Here is a 27,472-nt window from a genome sequence, read left to right as displayed (position 1 = left end):
AGATTAAAGTCACCATAACCATCAGCTGGAGTTCATAAGCAGTGGTCAATGTTTCTGGATCCTCTTTTTCACAATAGTGTGGTCAGTTTAAATCCCAAATGTTTTTTTTTTTTTACTTTGTTCAGGCCGAAAAAAGCAAACATTAGATATCCAAACTATATTTGTGTTTGTGTTCAGCAACCTTCCATCCTTTCATCCATTATCTATACCTGCTCATCCCCTCTGGGTCGTAGGACAGCTGGTCCCTATCCCACAGTCACATAGGTGCCAGTAGAACATGCAAACTCCATACAGAAAGTCCCCAGGCCAGGGTTTGAACCCAGGACCTCTTTTGCTACAAGGCAACAGTGTAGCCAATTGGCCAGCTATGCAGGAAGATTGATTATTTAAAAACTGCATTTAGGGAGCTAACAATATGAATTATTGCAGATTTCAGAAAGGTAACTCAGATTTGTGTGGGGCCACATTGCATAACAGAACTGGATAAAATATATTAGCTTTCTTACCATAAACTAATTGAGAAAACAAATGGAGGTCATTTGACTGTCCATATTGAATTGGTTCTGTATTTAAGAGCATTGGATAGTGATTGAAACCTAATTGTTTCGGGAGCTTTCATTTGGGTTAATTGAATCATGGTGTTAGACAAATTTAGCTCTTAGTATAATTGGCAATTTAGAACATCAGTTTTCTGACTCTGTATAAAATAAAATCCTTATTACATTCAAGATGTATTCAAATTTATGATAGAAAACAAATCCCCCATGTTGTGCGTCTCTTTGGATCATTGCATATCGAGCTTTGCTCAGCATTAGGGTCACTAGGACTGAGCATACTTTCAGAACATTTACTTAAATGTTCTGAAAGTCTATGTTTGCCAAGAAAATGAGGATTCAAGAAGGATCTTTTGCACAGCACCTGGCACTATGCACACATTTGTAAAAGACAAGAAAGGAGATCAACCGAGAGAGAGAGAAATAATACCAGACAAGATGTTGTTGAGTCAGAAGTTGTAAAAGGACTTTCTTAGTTCAGGAAAAATATTCTCTTTTTGAGAAGATTGCTCTTGAAGAGGAGCTACATAGAGACCTAAATATTTAGTTTGTAACTATTTAACTTGTGAAATAAATATTAAGTTTGGAATTGTTACATTTATAAATGTATGGTTGACATGGTAAAGATGTCACTTTGGAAAGTGAACTCTCTCTCTTTTTTTTTTTCTTTTGTGAAAGGCTAAATTATGGTTGACTGTAACAGTAAACCACAGTTATCCAAATTGTCTGGCTTTTAGTACTTTTGAGATGTTTTTTTCCACCAAGGGTAATCTTTTCATGAAGACAAGAGTTGCTTTGGCACATTATGATTTAATAATGATATGCAGAAGAGATTTGTTGATTCCTCCTTAAACTGGGGAGCTGTGTTGTTAGAGGAAATGGAAAATTAATAGCTGCTATATTATTAGTTTAATCGAAGTGCTGGAAGATAAAGTAATAAAAACACATCAATTGCATTTCCCAAAATTATGAGCACAACTTTAAGAGTTTGAGAAGAACAGAAGGATCAGTTGAGATGAAGAGTGGTGGGAACAGACAGATGGAAACATATGATGAGAGCTAAAGAAGAAAAGGGACTCAGATGTATTACATTTTGTCCAACTTCAAAAGCAACGATCTCAGAAGCAGAAACTTAGAGGCATTGTTTGGTTATTTATATATTAACCTCCCTCAGACATTATTATAAAGTCGAAGGAGAGCTCAAACTGCTTATTTGTTTGGAGTCATTTGAAATTCAACCTTGCAAATCTGTGCTGCGGCGTCTTAGTCTTACTGTAGATAACTTGAACAGGATGCAATATTTGTGTGAATGTTTATGGATTTCTGGGTTCGACCATCAGTGTTTCAGTATCCCAACAATATCTCAAACAGGCAATGTTTGATGTTAAAATTTGCCGGCGCACCCTGCGAAATAAGAAAATAGCTTGTTTTATGCAACAGTGGGAAACATTGCAGCAGAGATGCTCAGGTTACAGAGCTCATAAGGAAGCAGTGTAATATTTTAAAACCTAAGACAGAAATTGATGCTTGGCGGTGTTACATTTTTAAAATAATGAAAGTGGCAGGGACATTATCTAATTATGCATATATTAATAGATGTAAATCTGCTTAAGTTTTGCAATAAGGTTAAGAAATCTCTGTCAAAATATGTTTTTTACATATCATAGTGGGGTTTTTTTACATTCTGTTCAATTAAAGTCAAAAGTATAAAAACAGATTGAGGATTTCAGTTATTAAAAAGTTAGTAAAATAATAAAACCTTATACAATCACTCAGAAAAAAAGCAAAAAAAAAAAAAACACACACCTAGAAACCAGGTCATTCATTTTAAATATTTACAATACAAACATTGTCGTAAGGGGAGCACAAATAACCTCAGGAAGTTTTTGAGGTCTTTCAGTCAACAGTAATTACAAATATTTTTTGATTAATTGACATCACCTAACTCTCTGACTGCAACGAGATACTCTAATTGTTCTTATGTATTCAGAATCAGAGACGTGCACGCATCCTTCCATACCAACGCCTCGTCGTGATTTCTAGAGACTCATTTGAAAGCCTGGTGTCTCCATGCTGTTGAACAGAATGACAATAGGCACTTTATTTTCCTTTTTTTGGGAGGGGTGGGGAGGTGCATGTGAAACAACTGGTGTCAGATTCAGTTTTCATTCAAGAGTGCAGTATTAAATATTAAAACTGAATTAATACACTTCATTGTGAATGCTTACGTACCCCGGGGGGGGGGAGAGGGAGCAGCACCACAAAACAGGGAGCAGTGTCTGCATCACTCTGCATCCCGTACCTGCAGATTTTCAAGAGTAGGACTAGCTGCATGTCACATTGTGGTCAATGATTCATCATGTCTTCCATAAAACTGTCTGAAAGTAGTGCTTCGAGATTCTCTATAGCAGATTAAAGCAAATCAACGTGATCCCTCTCTAATAATAGACAGTACATCACTGTAGAGTCTTAAAAAGCTTAAAAAGGTGCACAAGCCAAGTTTTTTTGTGATGTACAAAAAGACCAGTGCTGTTCGTATGAAATCGGCCTCCCTGACCAATTTCTGTTTATTTTCATCAATTTTAGAGAATTTTTTAAGAGTTCTATATTTCTAATACTAATTTGTTTTCTCTGATAACTTTGTACAATCATGTCATCTTCATTTTCTTGTAACCTCACTACAAATTATGGCTTAAGCTAAAGAGTTATTGCAGGTTATTCAAATTCACCATAATTGATATTATATGTGTAAACAGACAATCTAATTTAACCAAAAGCATTAGTTTCATCACTACATGTTCAGAATTTCTTTTTTATAATTTAAAAAAAAAGTTTTTTCCCTATTTTCCCCGTAACAGACTTGTTGAAGTTATGGTTTGATTGTACAGGGCCACAATGAAGGTGAGAACCTTTAAAACAATCGCTTTTGAGATCTACTGTATTAAGATTTGTTTTGTTATTTGTTTACTCAGCAATCCAAAACTGCTGGGTGGATGAGATGAGGGCTGAGATGTGATGCTTGCCAGTAACAATTTGCAAATGATATTTATCCAGCGGGGAAAAAAGACGATGATTGCTAACAGAAGAAGGCTTTGTGTACGTACTTGAGAGAAAAAGGATAGGTGTGTTAAAACGTAGCTTCAAGTTTGTGTTTCATCTTGATTATGTGAATGGGTAACAGTTTTGTAAGACTTAGCTTAACTCAGTCGAATGCAATTTCTTCGCTCCTTTTTTCGTTGCTTCAGCAGTTTCACAGGAGAGTGGAGCTCTTTCTCCCGCAAAGTTTCACCTCCCTTTTCTCTGTCTCTGTTTTCAGCCAGAGCGTGTGCGTGTGTGTGTGTGTGTGTGTGTGTGTGTGCGTGTCTCAAGTCTCACTCTTCACCTCTGACCCGAGGGCTGTCAGGCAGAAAGAGACACCATGTCCTCAGAAATCAGTGTTCACTCCTCTGTCATTCTCCGCCTTTCTACCTGCGACTCCTTTAAGTCCCATTAGATAACCCCCGATCCTCCTGTCACTCTTTCATCATTACCTGTGTTTGTTGTCACACTTTTCCCACACAACAGCCACCTCTTCCATTTCTGTCATGCTGTCTCTAATACGCTGTTTTTTCTCTATCGCCTCCCTCCGTCTCTATATTTAATCTTAGTCTCTCGCCCACACTGCACCTCGTGCTGTGCTAAATGAACAGGGAGGAGAAGGGGAGGAAACACTGTCAGCTGTAGGATGAAGGTGGGCTACGGGGAGGTGAACGAGGGGAGCGAAAGGAGCTGAAAGGCGGTGGAAGGATTACAGATGAAGAGCAGTCACAAACTAGGTAAACTGGATGTGCCATCCTGCATTTAACCTTGTCAAACAAAGACAAGGACCTGCCTGTTTTACTAGTGTGTTCTAATCCATGAGACTTGGCTAGCATTAAATAATACAGAGAAATTACCAGATAATAGAGATGCACAAAGGGAAAAATAATAAAAGAGAGAGGGGAAGAAAAACCCAAGATGTGCTGGCCAGAAATCAATACACACCGCAAGTATGTTTGAGCATCTGTTTCCTTCCATGCAGAATCACTCAGCCTTTAAACGCCGCAGGGAGCATCTTGACAGTGCGCTGCTTTTTATGACATCGCTTTGCAAACACAATGAGTTTAATTTACCAGTTGGTGGCTTTGCATTTTTAAAGAACTGTCTACAAAACGGCCTGTGTAAGCGAGGCCCCGTGGTCTTGGAGCGCGTGTGTGTGTGTGTGTGTGTGTGTGTGTGTGTGTGTGTGTGTGTGTGTGCGCGCACCTACATCTTTGCGGCGGCAACAGAGTGGTGAATGCTCCAGCGAGTCGAGTCCCCCTGTCATTTCAAGGTGAGCCTCATTTTTCAGCGGCCGATTGACAGGCTTTCGGCGCGTGCGTTTGTGTGTTACGGTAACTGAGATTTTGCTTTGCTGCTCTGTGATCACACCGCTTCTCCCAGTAACTATCTCTCACCCACTTGCCGCCAGAACAGAACAAACACAGCAAGATATTGGCCCTTTGAGACACGGTGCATGCTGCAGTTTGGGTTGCGCAGTCAATTTTTCCCCTTTATCTGGGTCGCAATTGAAAGCAACAGGGGAACATAACAGACACAGGCAAATTTGATAAAGGTCTGTTAAATGGCAAAAAAAAAAATAAAAAATTATTGCAGCAGAACCTTGCACTGAATTATCCAGAGAAATCCAACATTTAATTTGAGTCAGTGTGTTTATTCAGTGTGGACGGAAAAATAAATGGATTTTAGCAACGCTTGCAATGCCAAACATATTGTTGTCCCTGCTGTTAATGCATTATGTTACTCTGGTTGTCAGTAGGATGGGATTTACTATTCTCCTTTAGCAGCACATGCAGTTGGAGCATTCAGACAAATAGATCTGTGTCTATTTTTCTTTATACCATTATAGTAAATTGTCTAGAATCCCAAATTTGAATCTGGTCTTCTGTTCTCCTTTCCACTCCCCCTACTGGGGTTTTTATGGGATTTATAAAAACCCCAGTTGGGGATTAAAATGGCCATTTGAGAAGTTTGGTTTCGTGTCTGGTGACCCATATGTATTAATTAGGCCATGTCTTTTGGGACATTGTTTTATTCAAAGACACCAATATTTTTGCTGAAACATACCTTAACGGAGAGGAGGCTCTGATCAATTGTCAAACCTTGGCTTGAATAGGAGAAAAGGCTGTGGCAGCGTGGGGCAGTGATGTTCACCTTTTGGAAATTCAAAGATCCACAAGCCTTTTGTGGGTCTGAATAAGGCTTGCGGCCATGATCCTGTCCTCAGTTTGGTGTCCTGAAATCTAAAATGTGTCCTTTTCTCAACTGACATTTACATAGCAGCCAATCCAGTAGGGCCATTCATTTTCCTTGCTGCTGATTGGCTGTACCCCCAAGAGCAGAGAAAAAGAAGACTGTAGATGTTAGGTCCTGTGTGAGGGCTAAGATGGTTCCACTGTGCAAATTGATGCATATTGAGGTGATACAAGCCACATTAGGTATTTGAACTATGAAAATAGGCAGTAATAGGCATTTGAGCCTCAAGTATTTGCAGATTTTAGCTATCTGCGCCCGACTGTGGTTCCTCAACCCAGTAGACACTTGTCTGCTGTATGACATAATCATAGTACCAAAAGGCATCATGCGTTCCTAGTTAGTTGGAAAGTAAACTTCTTTTTGTCTAGTTGTCCAGGGAATCGCAAGTCAGTTTGACTTTTTAAAAATATATTTTCAAAGAAGCTTGACGTGAAGAGTTGCTCCACAGTAATTATAATTTGGAAACTGGTTAGAAGGTAATCAGCAACACAAACATGCCTCAACGACGTGAATCCAAATCCAGTCACTCTTTGGCATCACAACCTGCCTTTAAAACATGTCCAACTATCTTGGGAGGATGCTCCAAGCTCCCTGGGATGTCGCGACACTTCTTCAGACTGTCTTAATGCAATCTCTCGCTGAGTCAATGATGCTGAGATCAGAGCCCAGCGGGAGGTTCATCACTTGTAGCAGGACTTCAGGTTCAATTCTTGACTTCAGGGTGTTGTGAGAAAAATCTGTTACAGCAAGTGATGATGGAGCCATTTCTCAACAAGCTAAACATGTCTTCAGCTTGTTCTAACAAGCACAAGGAACAAACTACAGTACTGAGAAAAATATTTATATCTCTACAGATTTCTTTAGTATTTTATTTTATTTTTTTATGATTGCACTAATTGTGGGATAAAATGACAAACACATGTTGACGGGCAAAGTCACAGTCACTGAATCACATTGAGAGTTATTATCTGTATATGAAGACACAGTGATATGGTGGCAAACGTTTCCAGGAATGGTTAGCCAATCAGAGTTACTCTGAGCATATAAATGGCTCATTAAGAAGGTAACAGAAGAACCGGTACAAAATCTAAAGCTCTACTGGCCTTGACGCTTTAAATAAGTGAGTGTGTAAAAATCTATGGATAAATTCTAGATTAAGAACAAAAAATGTTTTTGTTGCTGTTGATTGTTGTTTAGTATTTTATTAGCAAAATCGGTGTTTTAATTGAAAACGTTGCTTATTCTGCCGATTTACAGACCCTGCAATTAACACAGTTGACAATTTTAATCGAGTCCCAACAGGAAAACTAAATGTATATGGGAAAGATAAGGGTGTGACTGAAAAGATAAGGATGCATAACAAAAAAATAAAAAATAAATAAAAATCTTATCCAGCAAAAATAACTTATTCAGGATTTTAGAACAACAGTATTATGACAACAGTCAAACATGGTGGCGGTAGTGGGATGGTCTGGGACTGCTTTGATGCGTCTGGGTTGGATAATTAGCCATAATTGATTGAGCCATGGATTTTATTCTCTGTCAGAAAAACGCAAAGCAAAATATGCGGCCATCCATCAAGGTCCCTGAGTTAAACTGTCTTGTGCAGGACGATGCTAATCAAAAGCACACCAGTAAGTCCCCCACTAAAAACAGAAAGAAGTGAATGGCTTGATGAATGTCTGGACTTGTATCCAATTGAGATTCTGCGTAATGACCTTAAACTTGCCTTTCATGCTCGGAAACCCTGCAGTGGGGCATAAAAAGCACAAACGCTATTAGAAAATGGTGCCAAAGTTCCCTCGCAGAGTGTGAATGACTCATTGCCGGATATTGCAAATAGTTCATGGCAGGTTTAGCTGCCAATGGTGGCACAAGGAGGGTCTAGATTTGGTGGGCAATTACTTCTTCACACAGAGCCAGGTTGATTTGAGCTTTTATTCCGCCCCTGAATAGATGAAAACGTGATTTAAAAATCTGTGTTTTGTATTTACTCTGGTTCTGATGCTGTCCGCTCGTGTCTTAGTGTTCATAAATAACGAGCATCGCTCCTGCAACGAACCCCCGGCTCGGCCACAGGTTCGTGTGCAACGTTGCAGATGTAAAGCATGTACATGCTCTCGATCCTGGATCGCTGCTTGCTTCTCTTGCTGTAATCGGCTGCTGATCTCGTCTGTTTTTAAGCGTTACGCCGTGGCATTTTGTTTTGCCTCGCAGAAGCACAAATCCGGTGACGGTCTTTGAAAAGAAAAAGGAAACCGGCTCAGCCGTTTCTGCAGCTGGTTTCTTATCCATTTTAATTGCGTCCAGCTGTATTGTGTAGTGACAGTGCACTTTAATCAGCATTTTAAGTGAAGAGCCAGATGCCATAGAAAGGTTAATGTTCATATCACAAGAGCCGGCTGTCTCTGTGAAGCACAGATAGTAAAATATGCAAGCGTCTCTCTCGAAGACTCTTATAGTCCAACATGCAACGTAAGAAGTTAATGAGTGTTCAGAGACTCAGGTCCTCTAATCCTATTTGTCTAACAAATACGTGAATGAGTGTACGTACCATTGCCCCCCTTATGTCTGTATGGTAATTTCCACAGTAAAATGATAAACCTCTGTGTGCATGGGGGTTTGACATGATTTTTTTTTTTTTTTTTTGGTTGTAGTTTGTTCTACTGGTATGCATAAAAGCTGAACATAAACACAATTGCAGCCAATTAAAAAGTAAAATGTAAATTTTTCTTTGAGAAAACCTCTGATTAGAACAAACAGTCCAGTTGGGCGTCCTTCTAAAGATCTTGTGTATGTATTTATATTTAGCAGCATCCATAAAATAAAATAAATTAATTAATTAAAAAAAACGGAAAGACATATTGAGAGGGACTGCTTCTTGTTTTTCATATTCGCATCTGCTCGGAAATTATATAGTGGCGAGAAATTACTGGAAAAGAATAATTTCCAAAATGTTGCATATCTGACATGATAAATAACTCGTCTGTAGTCATCGAGTCCAATGTTCCAGCACAGGTCAAAGGTTAATGCTGCAATATGCTAATTCTATAATGATGCACAAACAAACTCATTATCATCAGTTTTATAACAGATTCAGAGCCTTGTTTAGCCGCCTTTTATGAGATGGAATTACGAATAGAATCGCTTGAAGAGCAATGTGCTGTTTCAATTGAAAAACCCTCAGACACTCCCGACAACAAATAAAAAGAGCATTTAGAAAAAGAGACCAATATTGGCAAATCCATCTAGTGGTCTGATTCATTTGTTTTGTTGCTGGCTGGAGGAATTTATGTGTCGTGTTGGTTGAGCAGCAGAGCAGAGAAACAAACAAAAAGCTGAATATTTATGAGCTATTTCCAACCAAACATCCAACAATGAGAGATGAGCTTGATACAGCGAAGAAACCGTTCCGGTGAGGTAATACGGGGAAACAGAATGTCCGACTTAAGGTGCACAACCAAATCACTCCCATATCAGTGGTTAGTCAGATGTGATGAGTTGTTGTTTTTTTGTTTTTTTATAAACCGTACTTTTATTATTTCATCTGTTTCATCTCAACTCTGAATATTTTCACCTGCTTTCCTCCTGTTTTGTTCTCTAAGTGCTTTTCATCCTTCTCGTTTTTATGCTTTTGTAGCTTTGACAACTCCTGAAAATAAAACTTCTCTTAAACATTTCATCAGACGTCTGTACCAGAGAAAAAGCTGCACAGAAACAGATTATCAGCAAATTCTAGGATTCTTTTTTCTTTGTGCAGTCTAGAAAGTGACTAAAACCAGTAACACTTGATTTATTACCTTCTCTTATGCATCTATGGTGACCTCACCATCATCGCCCCCTCATTCTTATCTCCCTGCCCTCCTGACTTCCCAGCCCTTCTCTCTTTTTTCCCCTGCATCTCATCTGTGTCTCGTCACTTTATCACAGTCTTTCTGGCTAACAGAGCGGTTAAAGTTCTGGCAACACACACAAACCACACGCACTCACACACACACACACACACTCACAATGGCACAGTTTTCTTTTTATTCATCCACCTTGTCTCCCTGTCAGTCCTCCTTTAACCTCCATTTGCTCTTTCTCTCCATCATCCGTCACTCTCTGGAGAGAAGCAACGGACTGAAAGCAAATTCAGGCTTAATGTCGTCACCTACTGATGAGGTTTGTCAGGTGTGATTTGCATTAAACTATCCAGATTTAAATTTCCCATTCAATCTGTTCTCTGTTATGTTTGGCGGTGTTTTATTAATAGACGGGTAGTTAACCTCTCATTTATAATTAGAAAATATATCATTTAACTTCAGTAACATCAGAAGTGTAATAATAATGAATGCTATTGACGTAAAACAAGCAAAAAAAAAAAATGTGATGGGGAAACAAACCTTTTGATATTTAAAAGCTTTAATTATCCTTTTATCACTTATTTATTTTACTTTTAGATTATTTTTTACCGTTATTGGAATATTCCCATTATCGGAGCAGAATTATCATTTTTGTTTATTTCATTTGAACTCCTCTAATCAATAATCAGCAGCTCAAGTCTATAAAAAACTTCTCTCTCTCTCTTTTTTTTTTTTTTGGTTATCATTTTGTTAATTACATCTCATCTCAAACCCAAACCTTTTTTTTCTGGCCTATGAACTTATCAAACAACAATTCACTTTTTTTTAAATTCAACAAAAAAAACAAAAAAAATATCACTTGAGGATATTTTTTATCTTTTATTTTTATTTTTATTTATTTATTTTTTTTTTTTTTGCTCAATTTAAGAATATTACCACCATTCATTAGTTTTATTCCTTGACATGTTGCAGCCCTTTGAGTCGAAAATCAGTATCGGTCAAAATAAGAATCAGCAAGTTGCACCAAAACAAAAAAACAAAACAAAAAAAAAAAACAGATTTCGGCCTAAAAAAAAATCAGATTGGGCTTGAGAACATGTTTGGTGCAACTGAACATTTTAAGAGAGACTCTGTCGGAAAATAGGAAGATTACAGCAACAGTCAGCATCAAAAGTCTCATTAGAAATTAAATGGACAAAATCAAGGAAATGTTCAGATAAAAATGCGTGTCCTCTGGGCAAAACTGTAAGCAGAGCCCACATTGACAGCAGAAGAGCTTATAATTTTCTCCACTGGCATTGGTGTGCTGCAGCACCATTAAACTGTGCTGGAGCAATGAACAAACAGCAGATGTTTGTACATGGAAGAGTAAAACTCGCCTCAATAAAGAGTCCAACATCGGTTTTGCTCAAAAATAAAAAAAAAGATTCTGAGGGAGTGTTCATGTTGAAGACGTGAAAGTGAATTTGGAACTGAGCGTTTTGCAGCAATCAACAAATAACTCTGGAGAGAAAAAAAAAAAAAGAGAGAATTTGATCCAAAAGCAAAACAACTTTGACAGCTCTCGAGTATTAGGGAAAGTACTTCTCTTAGGGGTTTTGCAGAAGCGCACAGATAAACAGATTATCAGCAAATTCTGGATTTGCACATCATGCAGTTAGTCAGGAAATTTAGAACAATCGAAAGAAAGCGAAGGAATCTGTCACTTTTCAGTTTCACACGCTGTTGGTACAAGCCTAGTAAATCTTGCCCTGTAATGTTTTAGCTCATACTGTGTCCAGAGCTGTATTTTAAACTGAGAAGGTTGCAGACATTTTAGGGTCACAGGTCATATATCCAGACTGCCTCTGCAGTACATTCGCGTGTTATCTCATAATGTACTCATCGTCCTGTTTAAATCATTTGAGCGTGCATTTACCTTGGGTTGACCTAACACCAACAGTAGCTGCTAAGTGCTCCAACCATAACTTGAACATTAGAATTCACTTACTTACATTAGTAGGACACAAGAAAGGAAGACACGTTGCTGTGACGCGGCCACATTAACCGGATTTATGTCTCCAAAGTCAAAGGCTTACCTTGGCTGCACACATCGCAGACACATTAGAGTTCACGAGTGATTTTAAAGCTACACCTGCTGCCCTGACGACCAGCTCAGTGGCTTTCAATAACAATTAAGAGAAACACACACACACACACACTTCCACACATGAAGGTTTAGAATCCTCAATAAAAGCTAAAAGAAACATCATTAATATTGTAGAATAGAACATGCAAAAAATAAGCACCCGCTGAGCGTACCAACACACACACACACACACACACACACACACACACACACACACTGTATGCAAACGGAAACCGATGCAGTCATATGCATCACATCCTGCTGTTTCAGATGGATGTGATTTAATTCCCACATACTTACAGTGAAGCTCAGTGTTGATGTCATCACATAACCTTCTTAATGAAAACACATGAATGCACATCTTAAACTCAACATACAGGTTTTGTAAGTATAAATAGACCAATAAAACTATAAAAACTAAACAGACACAAGTCAGACAATGTTTTCTGCTATTTAGTTGTACAGCGCAGATTTTTATTTTTTTTTCCTACTGTTGCAGCTGCTTCCAAACAGTCCCAGTTCCCTCCATTCAAATATCCAGCCAGCGTCTTTAATCTTAAATGAAGTGCTCTGAAACGGGGGGAATATTCCTGAGAGGGTCAATACAGTCCTGGATATAAAAGTACCTTGTAAGCTTTTATGCCGTCTCTCCTCTATACACACTCCACTCCACACTCAGTAATATTCTCTAACAGCTTTCTTTGCTCTTGTTTCAGAGTCACTTACCGTTTCTTGTGCTCCTCCTTGGTCAGCATGCTTTTCCTCCCTCCTTCTTGGTGTGTCTCTCTTGTAGCTGGTAGTCCTTTAGTCCTCGCCAGCGCTCTCTCCTCTCCTCTCCTGACTCTTTACCGCTCTCTATCTCTCCCCGTCTCATTCTGACGCTGCTGATCCTCGTGGAGCCCAGTGATTCTCTCCCTCCCTCCCTCTCTCTCTCTCTTCATCTCTACCTCCCTCTCCTTCTTCCTCTCCTTAATCGATTTCTATCTCTGCTTCTACCTACTGCAATTTTCTCATTAACTCTTGCGTATATCTGTTTTGTTTGTTTTTTCCTTAAATCCTGTCGCTCTGTTATTAGAACCCCTTCTTTGACTCAATCTTTTTCCATGGTATTCCCTTTTAGAGGCTTATCCCAGTGGAATGCTGTAGTTCTGGTGTAGTTCACTACATCAACCGTGGCACGAGAATGGACCCAGTTAAACTTTGGCAGCACAGAAGTGTCTGCTCCTGGGAGTCGAGCCAGGACACACACACACACACACGCACACACACACGCACGCACGCGCACGCACGCACACATGCATACACTGAAATGTGCACTGTTGCTTGGGTCACTTGCTTTTCTGGCTGAACAGTCTACTACTGCTCACTTAGTGACTTACGTTCACCGATACGTTCTCTAATGCTCTCTAGCCTCGTTTTTGCCCCATTTCTACCTCTTATCTCCATCCGGTTCTCCTCTTTTATCTTTGTTCCTTACTCACACCTAATACTCTGCCTTCGCCGTTCCTGCCACTCATCCTGCTTTGATCTGATCGTGTGTCTGTGCCAACATTCGTTCCTGCTGCGGATGACATCACTTTCTTCTGACAGTAAAAAAAAAAAAAAAAAAAGATGGTAAAAGTAAACACCGCGTCAGCCTGAAATTATGCGTAATGATGATTACTTTGTCTTCTCAGTGTGGCAGAAACTCTCTGATTGCTAATTAATTTTCTCGTTTGTCTGAATTATGAAATAGATCTTTAGTTGTTTTTTTTTTCATTAAAATTTCAAACATACTTTGAACGCATTTTTCTGAATGTCGAGGTTTCTTGCAAAACTACTCGTATCCCTTCAACTTTGTCTGCATTTTCTTACCCTTATCACACACACCCAATAATTTACTGAAAACTCAGAATTAAATCCAGCGAAACCAGCTGCCTTCAGAAGTCATTTAATTAGTTAATATGGTCAATGTGTGTGTAGTTTAGGAAATTAACGGCTGCTCTGTGAACACCTTGAAGGTTTGTTAGAGAACATGAGAGAGTAAACGGCATCAGTGAACCCGCCAGACAAGTCAGGGATAAAGAAGCAGAGAAGTTTGAAAAAAGCTTGGGCTATGAGGCAATCGGACCATTCATCTGAGAAACAAAGAAGCTGTCAGTATCTCTGCAGGAGCTGCAGCTTTGGGGAGAGAACGTGTTCACAGCACCACCCCACAAAATCTGATTTTGAATGGAAGAGTGGCAGGACTGTTAAATTTGTAAAAGAGAATAACGAGAAGTCACTTCTGTGGTTTACTGCAAAAAAATGCAAAAGATAAGATCCCCCCAACAGACAATGAAGGCACGGTGGTGGCAGCATCATGCCTTGGTTTGCTTTTTAAAAACAGTAGCATGGTGGATGAAAACGTGACCGAGACTGCTCGCTTAGAGCAGCACCACAGCCCTTCATGTACAGCCAGCGCTGACCTAAATCTGATTAAAAAAAAAAAAATCATATGCAAGACGACACAACTCATCTTCACAGATGCTCTTCATCCAGTCGAAATAAAAATGTGTCACATTTTTCAGATTTTGTATTTGACAGAACCTTGAAAAACATGATTTGTGTTCCAGTTCAGTGACAAATTCCCTTTGTCCCGATCTAGCCGCATAAATTCCCAACAAAAATGTGACAAAACCCTAAAAGAATTTCAAGAAGCACGAGTGTCTTCAAAGACGAGCCAGCTGAAGTTGTGTCAGTCCCTAAATGTATTTGTGTATTAATGTTTCTAGACTTCCCCCAACATCCTGAGTGAGATTTCAGTTACTATTCACCGAGTGTTTCTCTGATGCAGCATCCTCATGAGTGTCCCCGGCGAAACCCCCCTCCCTTATCTGAAAATAACCAGTGATATATGCGCCACGGCAAAGTGGTTGACTCACCTTGTGTTGTGTTTCGCTTGACCTCTAGTGAGAGAGAGAACAGCTCCTGTACGCGCGCTTGTACCGATGTAAATGGGGTTGTGCACACACATGCAGGCTGAAGCGGCAAGAGGGGTCTGATGCGAGTGATAGCTGTGTTAGAGCATGGTCACAGCTATTTGATTCTGGAGTGCAGGATGAGAGGAGAAGGATGTCATTGTCAAAGAGAGAGACGGAGAAGGGAGGAGAAGGAGCGCGCTGTGTAGGCAGGAGAAAGAGAAAAATCTCCGTATTTTAGCTTGCATATATCTCATTCGATCCCATTTTTCTAGTCCTCCTGCCCTCTCATCTGCACACTTTTATTCCGTTCTCCTTGAACTCCCTCCTTTCCTAGTTTTTCTCTCTCCTATTAGTATCACCTGAATTTGTCTCCTTGCTCTTGACTTGAGGGGGGGAAAAGAAAAAAAAAAAAAATGAGGACACATTGATCTGTTTCCTTACCAGACCGCTATGTTCACGTTCATGCTCCAAATGCAAAGAGACCCCCCTAAATCTTTGTCTCAGACAAATACTCACTGCAGCTCTAATTAAACCACCTGACAATCCATCTCTACCTCTAGGCCCCCTTAGCTTTATATCTCACCCTCTGGGTCTGGGGAAACATGCAGGCTCATGTGTGTTTGTGTGTAATAGAGCGAGGTCAAAGACAAGTTTGTGTCTGGAGAGGTGCCGCAGGCTCCCAGCAAGGCTTTTTTATTTTTTAGGTGTTCTGTTTAAAAATAAAAAAATAAAAATATTGGAAAATCACAGTTGTGAGCCATGTAATGATTTCCCACCTGGGAGGAAGCTTCAAATGGAGCAATAAAGGATGGAAGATGGAAAGAAAAGAGGAAAAGGTAGAAAGGAGACACAATTCAAACCTAATCTTTCTGCTTGTTAAACCTAGTCATAGTTACGATGTTTCGATGTGTTATTTTAATGCTTACTTTACTGTCTCCTGTATTCAGGTTTTAGCTGTGTGATGACATCCTGTCTTTTTTTTTAAAAAAGTTTAAATGCTTCATACGCAATGTGAAAATCACCTCCCTTTTCAACACTGGTAGGAATCGTGCTGGTCCATGTGACACACATTTCTTTGGGTTATAAACTCTTCCTGCTTAGTTTTAAATTGCATTAATTGTGATTTAATGCCACCCCCCTCCCCGAGTATCTCTAGGGGATGCTTAATGTGTACAATTAAACTTTGGCAAATTAAATTAAAATAAATCCAGGAGGAAGATTGCCTTTACTCATAAATTTCAAATGTAAGTTGTGCATAAATTGGTCAGGGTGAGGGAGAGAGGGTTTATACCATACCATACCAACTTTATTTATAAAGCACTTTAAAACAACCACAGCTGATACAAAGTGCTGCACATCAAAACACAACATAACAATAAAATTAAAAATTAAAAACTTACAGTTTAAAAACAAAGAGATACAATTTAAAACTAGATCTTGCTGGAGTTGAAAGCCAAATAAAATAGATGGGTTTTAAGACGAACTTTAACAGTATTTTATGTAGAAACGTTGCAACAACTCAAATATGGGTGCATATTTCTGCACACTTTTAAACACATAGCTTCTAGACAGACAAAAAACTCTGTTCTCACTACCAGAACCTGATATTGAATTAATTTCGCTGTAAATGTAAAATATAAATACAATTGTGTATTGTGAGAAAATACCCATGTATATTTAATGAGCCAGTGAACACTAGCGTGCCTCAGAAGTGCAGCGATCTTTTTCTAGCTGCGCTGTGTTTCTCATTTATTTATTTAGCTTGGTCTAAATGTTTTATCATTTAGTGCAGGAGCATGAAAGAAGAGCTAACCAGCAACTGTAAGCTGGCAGGTAAAACATTTAATCAAACCAGTCAGTTTAAAGGCTGAACGTTAACATGTACACGTGCTCGTTTCATCTGTTCAGCGTCATGAACGGGATTCGTACGAATACATCTGCGCTTCACCGTTGCTGTCCATGCAGCAGTGGCCGTGTCAGCACACATTTCCACTTTGCCTATTACAATGACTAAAAGTTTTCTTTCCGAAAAAAAAAAAAAAAAAAGTTTTTCAGCATTTCGATTATACCCTTTTCTTAACTTTTTCCTCAGTACCACAGCGAGGCTTAAATATTTATATATTCCTGTCACCGCTGTGTGTAAACTGATACTAAAAAATGTCATTATGTTGTAAAATTCAACCAATTTCCACCATAAAGTATACTCTGTGGCTTCTGGGGTTTTTTACTGTAGTAAAGCTGAATATATATATATATATATATATATATATATATATTTTTTTTTTTTTTTCATTTTTGTCTATATTGCAGACATTTTTCAAGGAAATGTCATTTCAAGGCAAGTTAGAAATTACAGCTTTTAATATGTTTTAATCAACTCTGACCAGCGTGAGAGGATGGGAGTGAAGGACATTGCCTCAACGAGCCCTGAAATCCCTCTTTTGACACCGGTGATGGCTTTATTAATACACAGCTGGCAAATGTGCTCTCCAAACTTTTTAGCATCTCCTTGAAGGTGCTAATGAAACACATTATTTAGAGCGCAGACAAACAGTTTGCCCCCTTGAGCATTTAGACCTATTCTCTGATAGGTCTTCAGAGGATAGTGATTACAGTGAAATAGGACAATGCAGCACATGACCTGCACTTTAATTTGCAGACATGCACAGGCAAACACACACACACACACACACACAGAGTGATCATGGAGGCGAAAATCCTCCGTCAAATAATATCGGTAAGTGACCAAGTGCGTGGGTGGGTTCCTAATCTTGTTACTGTTCAGTGGCTGCACACTAAAGAGGAAGCAATTGAAGAGAAAGGCAGACTTGAGTTAATTGTCCTGTTCAGTCCTGTCTGTAGATGCCGAGTATTTGCGGGATGGTAGACACATAAAATTGTATAAATAGATCAAACTCCCACATTTATCTCTTTGGAATGGACAATAACAGTGGAGTTGGATTTTAAAGCCAGAAGTTGATTATATTAATATCACCACTGAGTTTAGAAATAAAATTAAGGTAGTTGAGTAACGGGATACGTCCGGTAATTAGTCAGTGCTTAGATGTCAGATTAAAATGGTCTCCTGGCACATTTAATAGGGGAGCATGCAGGAGAGGAGGAGTAGAGAAAGAGAAGAGAGAGATAAAAGATGCGAGTCTTCAGAAGTGGTCTCTGGTGTCACTAAATTGCAGAAGTTAGCATGAGAAAATGGCTTCTCGTGCACCAAGTTCAAACAGATTCCTTTTAGAATCTTGGAGTCTTCATATCCAGTGACATATTTATTTAATGAGCCTTTTCATGTAATTGAATAGACGCTCTAGTGTCAATTTATGGGTCTCTATTTGATTATTATTGTGACAAGCTTCCGGTTTTCTCCTTCAGAGCGAAAAGAGAGAGAAAAAAAAGAACAAATTATACATACCCTACTTATTTTGATGCGACGGGAAAAGGTGAAAGCTGTCACCGCACTGGATGCCGTTCATCTCTCATCCTCAATTAGCCATCCATCATCTCTCTTCTCTTTTGCTTGCCTCCCCTTTTTCGCTGCCAGCTCTGGTGGATAATTTCACCCAAGCGCTGGCATGCAGAAATACCTGTACATCTGTGGGGCTCTGTGGAACAGATTTGTGATCTTTATGTGGATTTGAGTTAAAGATCTGGAAGCACTCAAGCAGAGGAAGAAAACGGACAAATAAGAGCAGCGTCAAACCAAGGCTTTTGATTCTGTGCTCCTGTTAATGTCCAGATGATATCTTGATTAGGTGGTCAGAATTTTTAATCACTATTTAATGATAATACAAAAAATGAAAATTTGTCCAAGTAAGGGTTAGGGAGACCTACATACCAGACTAGCTACTTGCTCTCAATCTCTATTTTTATGTTTAATGTAAATGTTCATAAAGAAAAAAAAAAAAAAAAAAAAAACTACCGGTAAACCATAATTTGAAAAACATTTGTAGATGTTTTTTTTTATTTTTTTATTACATTTCAGTCACAATATGGTAACAATCTCACATTTACTTTGTGATAATGTAATAACTTGCTAATTTAATGTAATTACTAAAATAATTGCTATGCAACATTAGAATATACCAACACTTCTGGTATCCAGCTGCAGTCAAAAAGAGCATTAAAAATAATATAATGTTAATGTAAATATAATATAAAATATAATGATCACTAATAATGCAGAAAAACTTTGTATTGTTGCATTTGCATTGATTGAATAAGATAAAATAAAATGTCAAAGTATGTGTACACTACTGACAAAAAATTGTTAAATTTGAAGCTATGATTTTGCTACCATTTCACTACATAATGTTGCTGTTATTATGTACTTGTAGTATTAAAGCAGTTTTATCCATTACATAACATTCCTTATTTTGACCATATTCACACCGAATTGAAGTCTGCCGCTTTTCTCAAATTAAAATTTGGGCAGCTTTAGTGCCTTGTGTGTTTGACTCTTACATAAACCTCTGATAAATCTTCCCTCTGTCTCATGTAAGCCTATGAAGGTAATCTAGAAATAGAAAAGACCGCCGGTCCCCTTGGCAATGGTTTTGTTTGTTTATAGCAATTATGATAATTTGGGAATAACATTTCGTTGCCCTCTTGTTGGCACATGCAGGCACTTTAAAAATAACATCAGGCATAACACGTTTTCCTGCTGAGACTGCCATCCTGCAGCACGATCTCGTTGACGCTTTTTGACTGGAATGCTAATGTCATAACTTACCGAGCGGCAGAGCTGGTGTCTGCAGGTGTCTCCTTACCTGAAACAAGATGGAGCAACAATTGTTTTTTTTTTTTGTTTGTTTTGTTTTTTTCAGTTCTTGGCTTCAGGTGAAAACCTTCAAGAAAAGTAATGTTGCCTTTTCCCCTCCTTCTGTTTTATTTTGTTTTACCTCTTTTAGTCGAGAGTTGTTGCCTGCATGACAGCTATCCTGAGTCAGATGGATGATCGTCATTATGCCACGTACATAGAAACCTTTACTGGAACTACTGATCTAGTGGTAACTTCACACACACACACACACACACGCACACCTCCAAATTTGCAGGCAATAAGCAATCTTTTCAACTAGATTGCTGAAGGTTTTATAGGAAGTGATTCACTTTTTTTTTTCGTTTTAATCGCAGGACTTCCTGATGGAGTCCTTCCTGCTTTTCAAGGACCTGATTGGGAAACATGTATATCCCTCTGACTGGATGGCCATGATCATGGTGCAGAACAGGTCGGTACTTCATAATGAGCAAAGCTGACATGCTTGCATTTACACAGGGCCTAGAGGTTGGACGATGCACAATCGCGAGATCCCTTCATTCTGCTAAATAAGCCACAGCAGCCCTGCTATACGGCCTGCTGTTCGACCCATGAGGCATGGCGCTACATCTTAAAGGACTGTCAACATCCACAATGAATTGTTCATCTGCACTAACCCACACTGAGATGAGTTAGAGATAGTGAAGCCGGGATCAGGGCTGTAATGATGAAAACGGCTGATGTGACAAATACGCTGGTGTGCGCCGACTGATGGAGCAAAAATCTATCAATGAAAGGAGCCAGAGGGGAGGCTAAAGCTGTGAAGCCAATAGGTGGAAGAGAAAGTGAAGTAAAAAAGAAGAACAACTCACTCTGTAGACTAGGACTTGGGAAGAAGTGTGCAAATATAGCATTTGAGTGCCACTACATAGAAAATGTAGGAAGAGGGGGAATGAGAGTGGATGTCATTTGGCTCTGGATAATGATGATAGATAGTTTTTGGGCCAAAAGAGGCTGGAAGCAGTTTCTCCTTAAGTTCAAAAATGCATTAAATAACATCTCACTGATACCTCTGCACTCAGTGTGTCGAGCTGCTGTCATGCTTCTGCCGGCATAGAAGAATAGCAATAGTTTAAAAAAAACCCTGAAAAAGCAGTTTACAGTATGAAACGCCATGAAATTCCTTATCTAGAGAAAAAAAAAACTGTTTTTAATGCACTACACATTTTTATTCATTGAATTCTTTTTTTTTTTTTTTGTTCTCACACAGGATTAGTTTTGTTATTGATCATTGCAGTGCCAATGTCCGTGATCCATTTATCACGGATCTGATTTTTATTTTAAATATGGGTCTTTAATGAAATGTTCATTCATCTAACAGATTTAATTAATTTCAAAAATATTAATTGCCTTCACAAGTGTATATGAGATCATTCTAAACATGTAACGTCAGTCTATTTAGATCCAAAATTAGTTTTTAAGTGCACTTAGCATGTTTGCAAATATCAAAATACCCCTAAGTTTCAATCATCTGACCCAAACTGTCACACTCAGATGAACGGCAATGTGTAAGTGTGTTCAGGAACAACCCAGGGATCACCAGGACTCTAACCTGACCGAATCTCACTAGAAGTAGATGAAGCACCATTGTCACTGTCTGCAGTGAAGCATGTGTTACATCGTCATGCACTGAGAAGGTCCTGGCCAGTAAAAAAAAAAGTAAACTAAATCAAGCTCAACTGGAATTTGTAGCTGCTTACATGAACAAGTCCAGTCCCTTCAGGAGAAAAGCTTTATCATCACATCCTGCAAAGATTGAGCAGTTTGGACAAAATGATTAAAAAAAAAAAAAGTATATTTGATGAATAAGCGTTTTGCGTTTAAGCTTAGAATGATTTTAACAATATCTAAACTCAACTGTTAGATGATTTAAACTTGGACATAATTGGGTCTTCCAGTTGTAAAATTATCCCAAACATGGGAGATGGGAGATTCCAGCCATACCCTATTAACTGAAAAAAGGTGGTTTCATCCAAGGAAATTTGGCAATTTTAATAAACCTCATCTTTTCTGATTCCAAGAGTTTTCGAACATCCAATCAGTGTTATGCCAGAATTTCATTCCTTCTACATTGCTTTCTGTTCGAAAACATTTTTAGTTTATAAGAATGTTAATAAGAGCATCTGTGGTCGTCCATCTTAAAAGTTCCACTTTATTCACAAAATTTGGAATTAATTAGGAAAGAAAACCAAAGACATTAAGTCTAGCGTTTGAATAAAACAAAAATTAGAGTACCATTGGAAATATCCCATACTACAGTTGGACCAAACAATATAACATGAATACATTCATTTTTAACATTGATTCGTCCTTTAGGGTGTTCCTGAGAGCCATCAATACCTACGCTGACACAATGAACCAAAAGTTCCTGACTAATGATGACTTCGAAGTGCAGGTTATTGTATTTTGTATACAGTACATAAAAAATATTATGCGGCTGTGATCGTTTTTCTGTTGCAGTGTTTATTATGCTTCCTGAAGACTTTCTCTGCTCTCTCCGTCTCCATAGCTGTGGAATAACTACTTCCACTTGGCAGTGGCGTTTATTACTCAAGAGTCTCTGCAGCTTCAGCATTTCTCTCCAACCAAAAGGAACAAGATTCTGGTCAAGTGAGAGTGCAAACATTTAATTTCCTCCTTTTTTACCACATCTGCTCCGTTTGCGCTAATGGCGCTACCTATTAAGAGCCTCTGTTACCTGTAGACAGGAGATCAATTCAGTTGAGGTAGAGCAGCGCCGCATTATCTTTCCTAAGGGGATGTTCAGTTTCTGAAGGTGAAAATAAGTATTGATTAGGTAATTGTTGCAAACTGAGGGGATGACTTTTCCCCTCTTATCAATTTGTATGTGCTTTCCTTTTTATTCTCACTCTTGCACATTTTTCTTTCAGATATGGAGATATGAGAAGGCTCATTGGCTTCGCTATACGTGACATCTGGTACAAACTTGGTGAGAAGCTGTAATGAATTGTGCAAAGTTTTTACAGAAGATTCGCAGATTTAAATTTAAAACCCAGAGCACTCAGGTGATGCTGCATGCTAAAATAGAGATGCAAATGTGGTAAATACTGCGAAAACCAGACTTAAAAGAAAAGGGGAACGCTTTTGTCAGTTTTGTGCGCAGAGACTCTGGGAATTAGTTGAAAGAAAGTAAAAGGGATCCAACAGAGACCGCACAATGTATTTTGGGTTTCTTGTGCTTTTTTTGTGCGTTTTCTTTGTCCTTGTTTTTCACAAAACCCCAAAGCATGCTTATACCAAGACACAGGATCTCCCATAGGAAACAATAGAACTAAACTGTGTCAAAGGTCCAGTTCAGGGCTTCTTAAACTCAAGTTCAAAGGTCTAAAGGTGATTTCAAGACGAGGTCAAAGGCTCAGAAAAGCACGTTAGCGCAAAACCATTTTATCACATTTTTTAGATATAACACACGAGCAAAAGCAGTGACACTTGCAGGTGTTTTTTATGCCACAGTGCTATAGGTTTTCACAGCAAAGCTTGTAAGCACTTTAATTATATGAGTAGTGAGTGTAAGTTCATGTTTAGGATTAGTTGGAATACTCACATTAAAAATGGTTGCTGTGCGCTTCAGATTTTCTGGAGATATTTCTAGTATTTATCGTGACAAAAGGGATGATTAAGAGAAAGTTTGTAGAAATTGAACACAGTCTGTTCGCCGACGCAGCCGTCGCATACAACCAGAACCCCAAAAGAGCAAATGCTGCTGTAAAAACAAAACATTTTCCTATAATCTACTTCAGATGCACCAATTAGTGCAGATGTTCTCCAATCAGCACTCAATAATTACTTCTACTTTGGTTTTCTAATACATAGTTAAGTTTACTGAAGCTGTTGTGGAACTAATGGAGAAAAACGCTCATTTAAACAGCAAAAATAACCATCTCACAAACAACAATTGGAATTTATCATTAATTTGATAAATCGCATTTTCTTGTTATGATCTCTCTCTCTCTCTGTTTTGTTTTTGTGCCACTGAGAAACGATACAGTGATCGCACATCCTTAATTCCTATGCATGAATTTGTCTTTTGCAGGAAGTCATAAGATCTGTTTTATCCCTGGTATGGTGGGTCCAATCCTGGAGATGACTTTGATTCCTGAGGAGGAGCTGAGAAGAGCCACGATCCCCATCTTTTTCGACATGATCTCCTGCGAGCATGTCCAGTTTGGAAACTTCCAGAAGGTGGATAAGCGCTGTGCATGAAAAACAGTCAGGAGTCAAAATTTCAACACCATTACAGTGAACATGACAGAGAAATGTCTGGACTGGTTGGAAAGCAAAAGCACATACACATAAAATTACTACACTGATTTCCTGCAATGTTGAATCTGAAACATGGGACATTCTAATTGCATTTGCATAATTGATTTTTTTGTTGTTGTTTCCCTCTCCCTGATTCCAAACCTGTACTTTTTTTTCCCCCAACAGTTTGAAAACGAGATAATCCTGAAGTTGGATCATGAGGTGGAAGGTGGAGGAGGAGATGAACGATACATGCAACTTCTAGAAACCATGTAGGACTGAATATTTAAGCACATCAAATCCAAACATGATAAATAAATATTTCAGCTTAAAGCATTACATTTGCTGTTCCCTTAGAATAAGCTTTGCAGCTAGTATTGCCTTTCTTTGTCTGTCAACACTAGAGAAACACAGACAGCTAGCAGCACAGAAAAACAAACCCTGTTTCAGGTTGTTGATAATTAAGCTGCTTATTCTCCTCTACCAGCTTGTTGGACTGCGCAGCTGAGAAATCCACACTGAAGCCACAGGTGCAGCACTTTGTCTCTTTGGTTAAGGGTCTCCTGACTCGTCTCCTTGACTACCGCACCGTGATGAGTGATGACAGCCGCAACAACCGCATGAGCTGCACTGTCAATCTCCTGGTTAGTAAAAACACCACTAAAATAAACCCTGAAGTGTCAGAGATGTCACTGACTTGCTTTTGAAAAAGACCTATAAGCATATTAGCTCCCAGAGAGCAACTTGCACATAAAAGGTGAGCTAACTTGGACTTAATACTTCCATGTTAGAAACTATATTAAGTTTCTTGCTCTATGCTTGCTGAATCTTTCAGACGCATTAAGTCGTGTGAGAAAAAAAAAAAATGGAAAAACCCAATAAACACTGTTTTTAATCAAGAAATGTTCACACAATTATGTCAACACTTGTGTTTATTTATCTTTGGAGATGCCAGTGACATTGTAACAAAACATAATCTTTTTTGACTCCATTGTTTTTCCTAAATATTTTTCATATGCACATTGGGGGAAAAAACAATCTGAAAATAGGCAAAATTTTCACAAATATTTTGGAAAAGCATTGAGCAGAAAAGTCCACAAATAGATGAATCCGTGAGTACTGAATCTAGAGTAGACGGGCGTTCGCTCATGGATTATTAAAGGAAAAATGAGGAAACCCTACCCTTCTAGCAACCGCTGTTATCACCTTTGGTTGTGATAACTTTGATGAGGTACTTCTTGTAGCCATCTCAGAGACTGTGCAGCCTATACTTAGTTATTTCATTCAGTTTTTTTTTTTTTTTTTTTTTTTTTTTTTTTTTTTTTTTTTTTTATTTTCAGGTTTGTTTACCAGATTTTTGGAGTCTTCTTTTAGCATCATGTGGTCTGCTTTCAGGGTGAAATTATTTCAGCATCAGATCTGAGCATACTGGAAGTTGTTTTAAATATCCTTCACTTTTACACCGTCTTCCATACAACAGAATAGTTGATTTCTCATTCTTTTCATACCTCCTTAAATCCCTTACCACACATCTAAGTTGCCACAGTCGTCTGTCTGAAGCTCTTTTGATCTCACTGAGGTGTTTACTCTCACTTTAGCAGCCAGAAGCGCACCAATTGAAAAATCAAATTCAAAATGTTTGGTATCAGTGTGATTGTGCACGTGAATAAATACGGACTTTTTATGATTTATTTCCTTTTATAATTGCAACTTTTCCATATTTGCAGGGAGTTAAAATAAAAACAAAATCCATTTGGTGATTTTGTTCTAACATTGCAATGTCTTTTGTAATGATTTTTAAATAAATATATATTTTTACCTCTTTAAATTTTTGAGGTGATTGATGTAGAGGTAGTTTTCGATCTTCTGCTTCAGGCTGTTTACAAAAGGTTTAATCATTCTATGCACTTATTAAATGTTTCCCATTAGATGTCCATTCAAATGATTGCATTAAATAATCTCACAGTTTGGAATTTTTTCTTATCAAACTACTCCTTCATTCTGCAGTTTTTAATAAGTCATTTATTGTCAAACTGAGAAAAAAAATCTTACGTATATATGAATCCATGCGTCTGTGTGTGTTCACGTCTTACATTGTAGTTTTTAGAAGAACGCTGCTGGGAAATGGCAAAAGTATTTAGCTTACGGCTTGTGGCAGTTCCCCATTAGATATTCTATTTAATTTATTTCTTGGGCTGAAAAATCTTTTCTCCAGGCTAGCAAGCACTCTCGTATTTACACACCGCCCCGGGCTAACACACACAATCACTCACATATTTGTTATTTGCCAGGCCTCCTGATGCAGATGCATTTTCAAAGGAACAGAAATGTACTTCTAAATTTAAAGGCATTCATACTCCTCTGGCCAAAATATCCCAGTCTAACTTGCATATGAAAGTTTCAGAGGCATTTCTGTGCCATCAGCTTTTTTTTTTTTTTCAAAAAGTTTTTCATGTTCCAATTTACTGAATGATTTGTGTTAATTTAAAATTAAATAGCTTCGTAATCCAGTTGACAGGTGATTGATTGGATGTAGGAAAATCCACTTCCACTATGCCCTAAAACACTGGAAGGTTTAAAAGTAAAAGAAAAAAAAAAAAAAGAAAAGAAAAAAAAAAGCACAAAGGCTTCCCCACAGCTTTGAGTTCATATTACTTTGGGAAATGTGAATCTTAACTAAAAGAAAGAAGAAAGAATAACACACAAAAACAAAACAGAGATGTATAAGGCTTCATACGTTCCATTTATAGAAAATAACAAAACGTTTGCACTAATCAATGACTACACATCAAAGCTTCAAAAACACTGGAGCAACTTGTTAACCTGCTGTATCTCATGTTCGATATGTGATTAAAGCAAAGCACACCAAAAATCTTTCGAGCCAGTTGTCTAATCCCATTGAATGTTTGGAAATTATGTGTCCAAACATTGAATGGCTGTGTTATCCGATACATACTGTGGCTGTCAGTCCATCCATCAATCCATCTATCAGTCAATCAATCAATCAATCATGCATTTTTGATCCATTAGTTTGCTCATTTCGGCTACCTTTGCTATACATTTAGGGGGTGAAACATTGAGATGGAATGCTTCACCTTTTGTGTCAGCTCTCACTTCACTAAAAACAGACGTGTATAGCATCTTCATCTCTGTACATGTAGCCCCAACGCCCCTGTCAATCTCCTGCCCTGTTCTATCAGCGATGACGAATAAGCCACTTAAACTGTCCCTCTTGAGGCGACTTCTCTTTCCCGACCCAGGGAGGGAAAACAACACTTTTCCCACTCAGAACCAATGTTCAGTCTTGGAGGTGTTCATTGTTATTCAGGCTGTTTAACATTCAGCTGCAAAACGCCCCCCATTGTATTTTATCTCGGAAAAAGAAAATGTGATCTGATACAAGAGAAAAACAAAACCAAAAGAGAAAAAAAACAGCAGACTTTATTCTTGGCCCTGTTGTTGAAAATATACCTCACGAAATATACTTATTGAATCCAAATAGCCCAAAACAATCAGTGGTACTATGTCTAAAAGTCACCATGTATGTATTTGCGTCTGACTCTTCCAACTTTTTTAGC

The 27,472-nt window shown here is 38.4% G+C and overlaps 2 protein-coding genes across 4 annotated transcripts in view; one reads left to right on the top strand and one right to left on the bottom strand.

Annotated features, from left to right (window-relative positions):
- Nucleotides 1-16,143, bottom strand: part of insyn2b (inhibitory synaptic factor family member 2B) — a 33,473-nt gene extending 17,330 nt beyond the window's left edge. For 2 of the 3 annotated variants that reach the window (XM_015025148.1, XM_015025154.1), the window contains exon 1: nucleotides 12,588-16,142. Coding sequence is in view for 1 of the 3 variants with exons in the window: in XM_015025160.1 (XP_014880646.1) it covers nucleotides 12,588-12,616 (29 nt within the window). In the remaining 2 variants the exon portion in view is untranslated. Of the gene's footprint in view, nucleotides 1-12,587 lie in introns of all 3 variants that reach the window. The other variant, XM_015025160.1, reaches the window with a different exon arrangement.
- Nucleotides 1-27,472, top strand: part of dock2 (dedicator of cytokinesis 2) — a 113,846-nt gene that overhangs the window by 71,218 nt on the left and 15,156 nt on the right. Inside the window, exons 27-34 of the mRNA XM_015025123.1 lie at nucleotides 19,723-19,821; nucleotides 19,949-20,043; nucleotides 21,948-22,026; nucleotides 22,141-22,241; nucleotides 22,523-22,581; nucleotides 23,686-23,834; nucleotides 24,081-24,166; nucleotides 24,382-24,538. Of these exons, the coding sequence (XP_014880609.1) occupies nucleotides 19,723-19,821; nucleotides 19,949-20,043; nucleotides 21,948-22,026; nucleotides 22,141-22,241; nucleotides 22,523-22,581; nucleotides 23,686-23,834; nucleotides 24,081-24,166; nucleotides 24,382-24,538 (825 nt within the window). The remainder of the gene's footprint in view (nucleotides 1-19,722; nucleotides 19,822-19,948; nucleotides 20,044-21,947; nucleotides 22,027-22,140; nucleotides 22,242-22,522; nucleotides 22,582-23,685; nucleotides 23,835-24,080; nucleotides 24,167-24,381; nucleotides 24,539-27,472) is intronic.

Source organism: Poecilia latipinna, unplaced genomic scaffold, assembly GCF_001443285.1.
Source record: "Poecilia latipinna isolate Pla-1442-1.1 unplaced genomic scaffold, P_latipinna-1.0 Scaffold95, whole genome shotgun sequence".
Taxonomy (NCBI): Eukaryota; Metazoa; Chordata; class Actinopteri; order Cyprinodontiformes; family Poeciliidae; genus Poecilia; species Poecilia latipinna.
The sequence above is the reverse complement of the archived record's forward strand: the minus strand, read 5'-3'. Positions and strand labels throughout refer to the sequence as shown.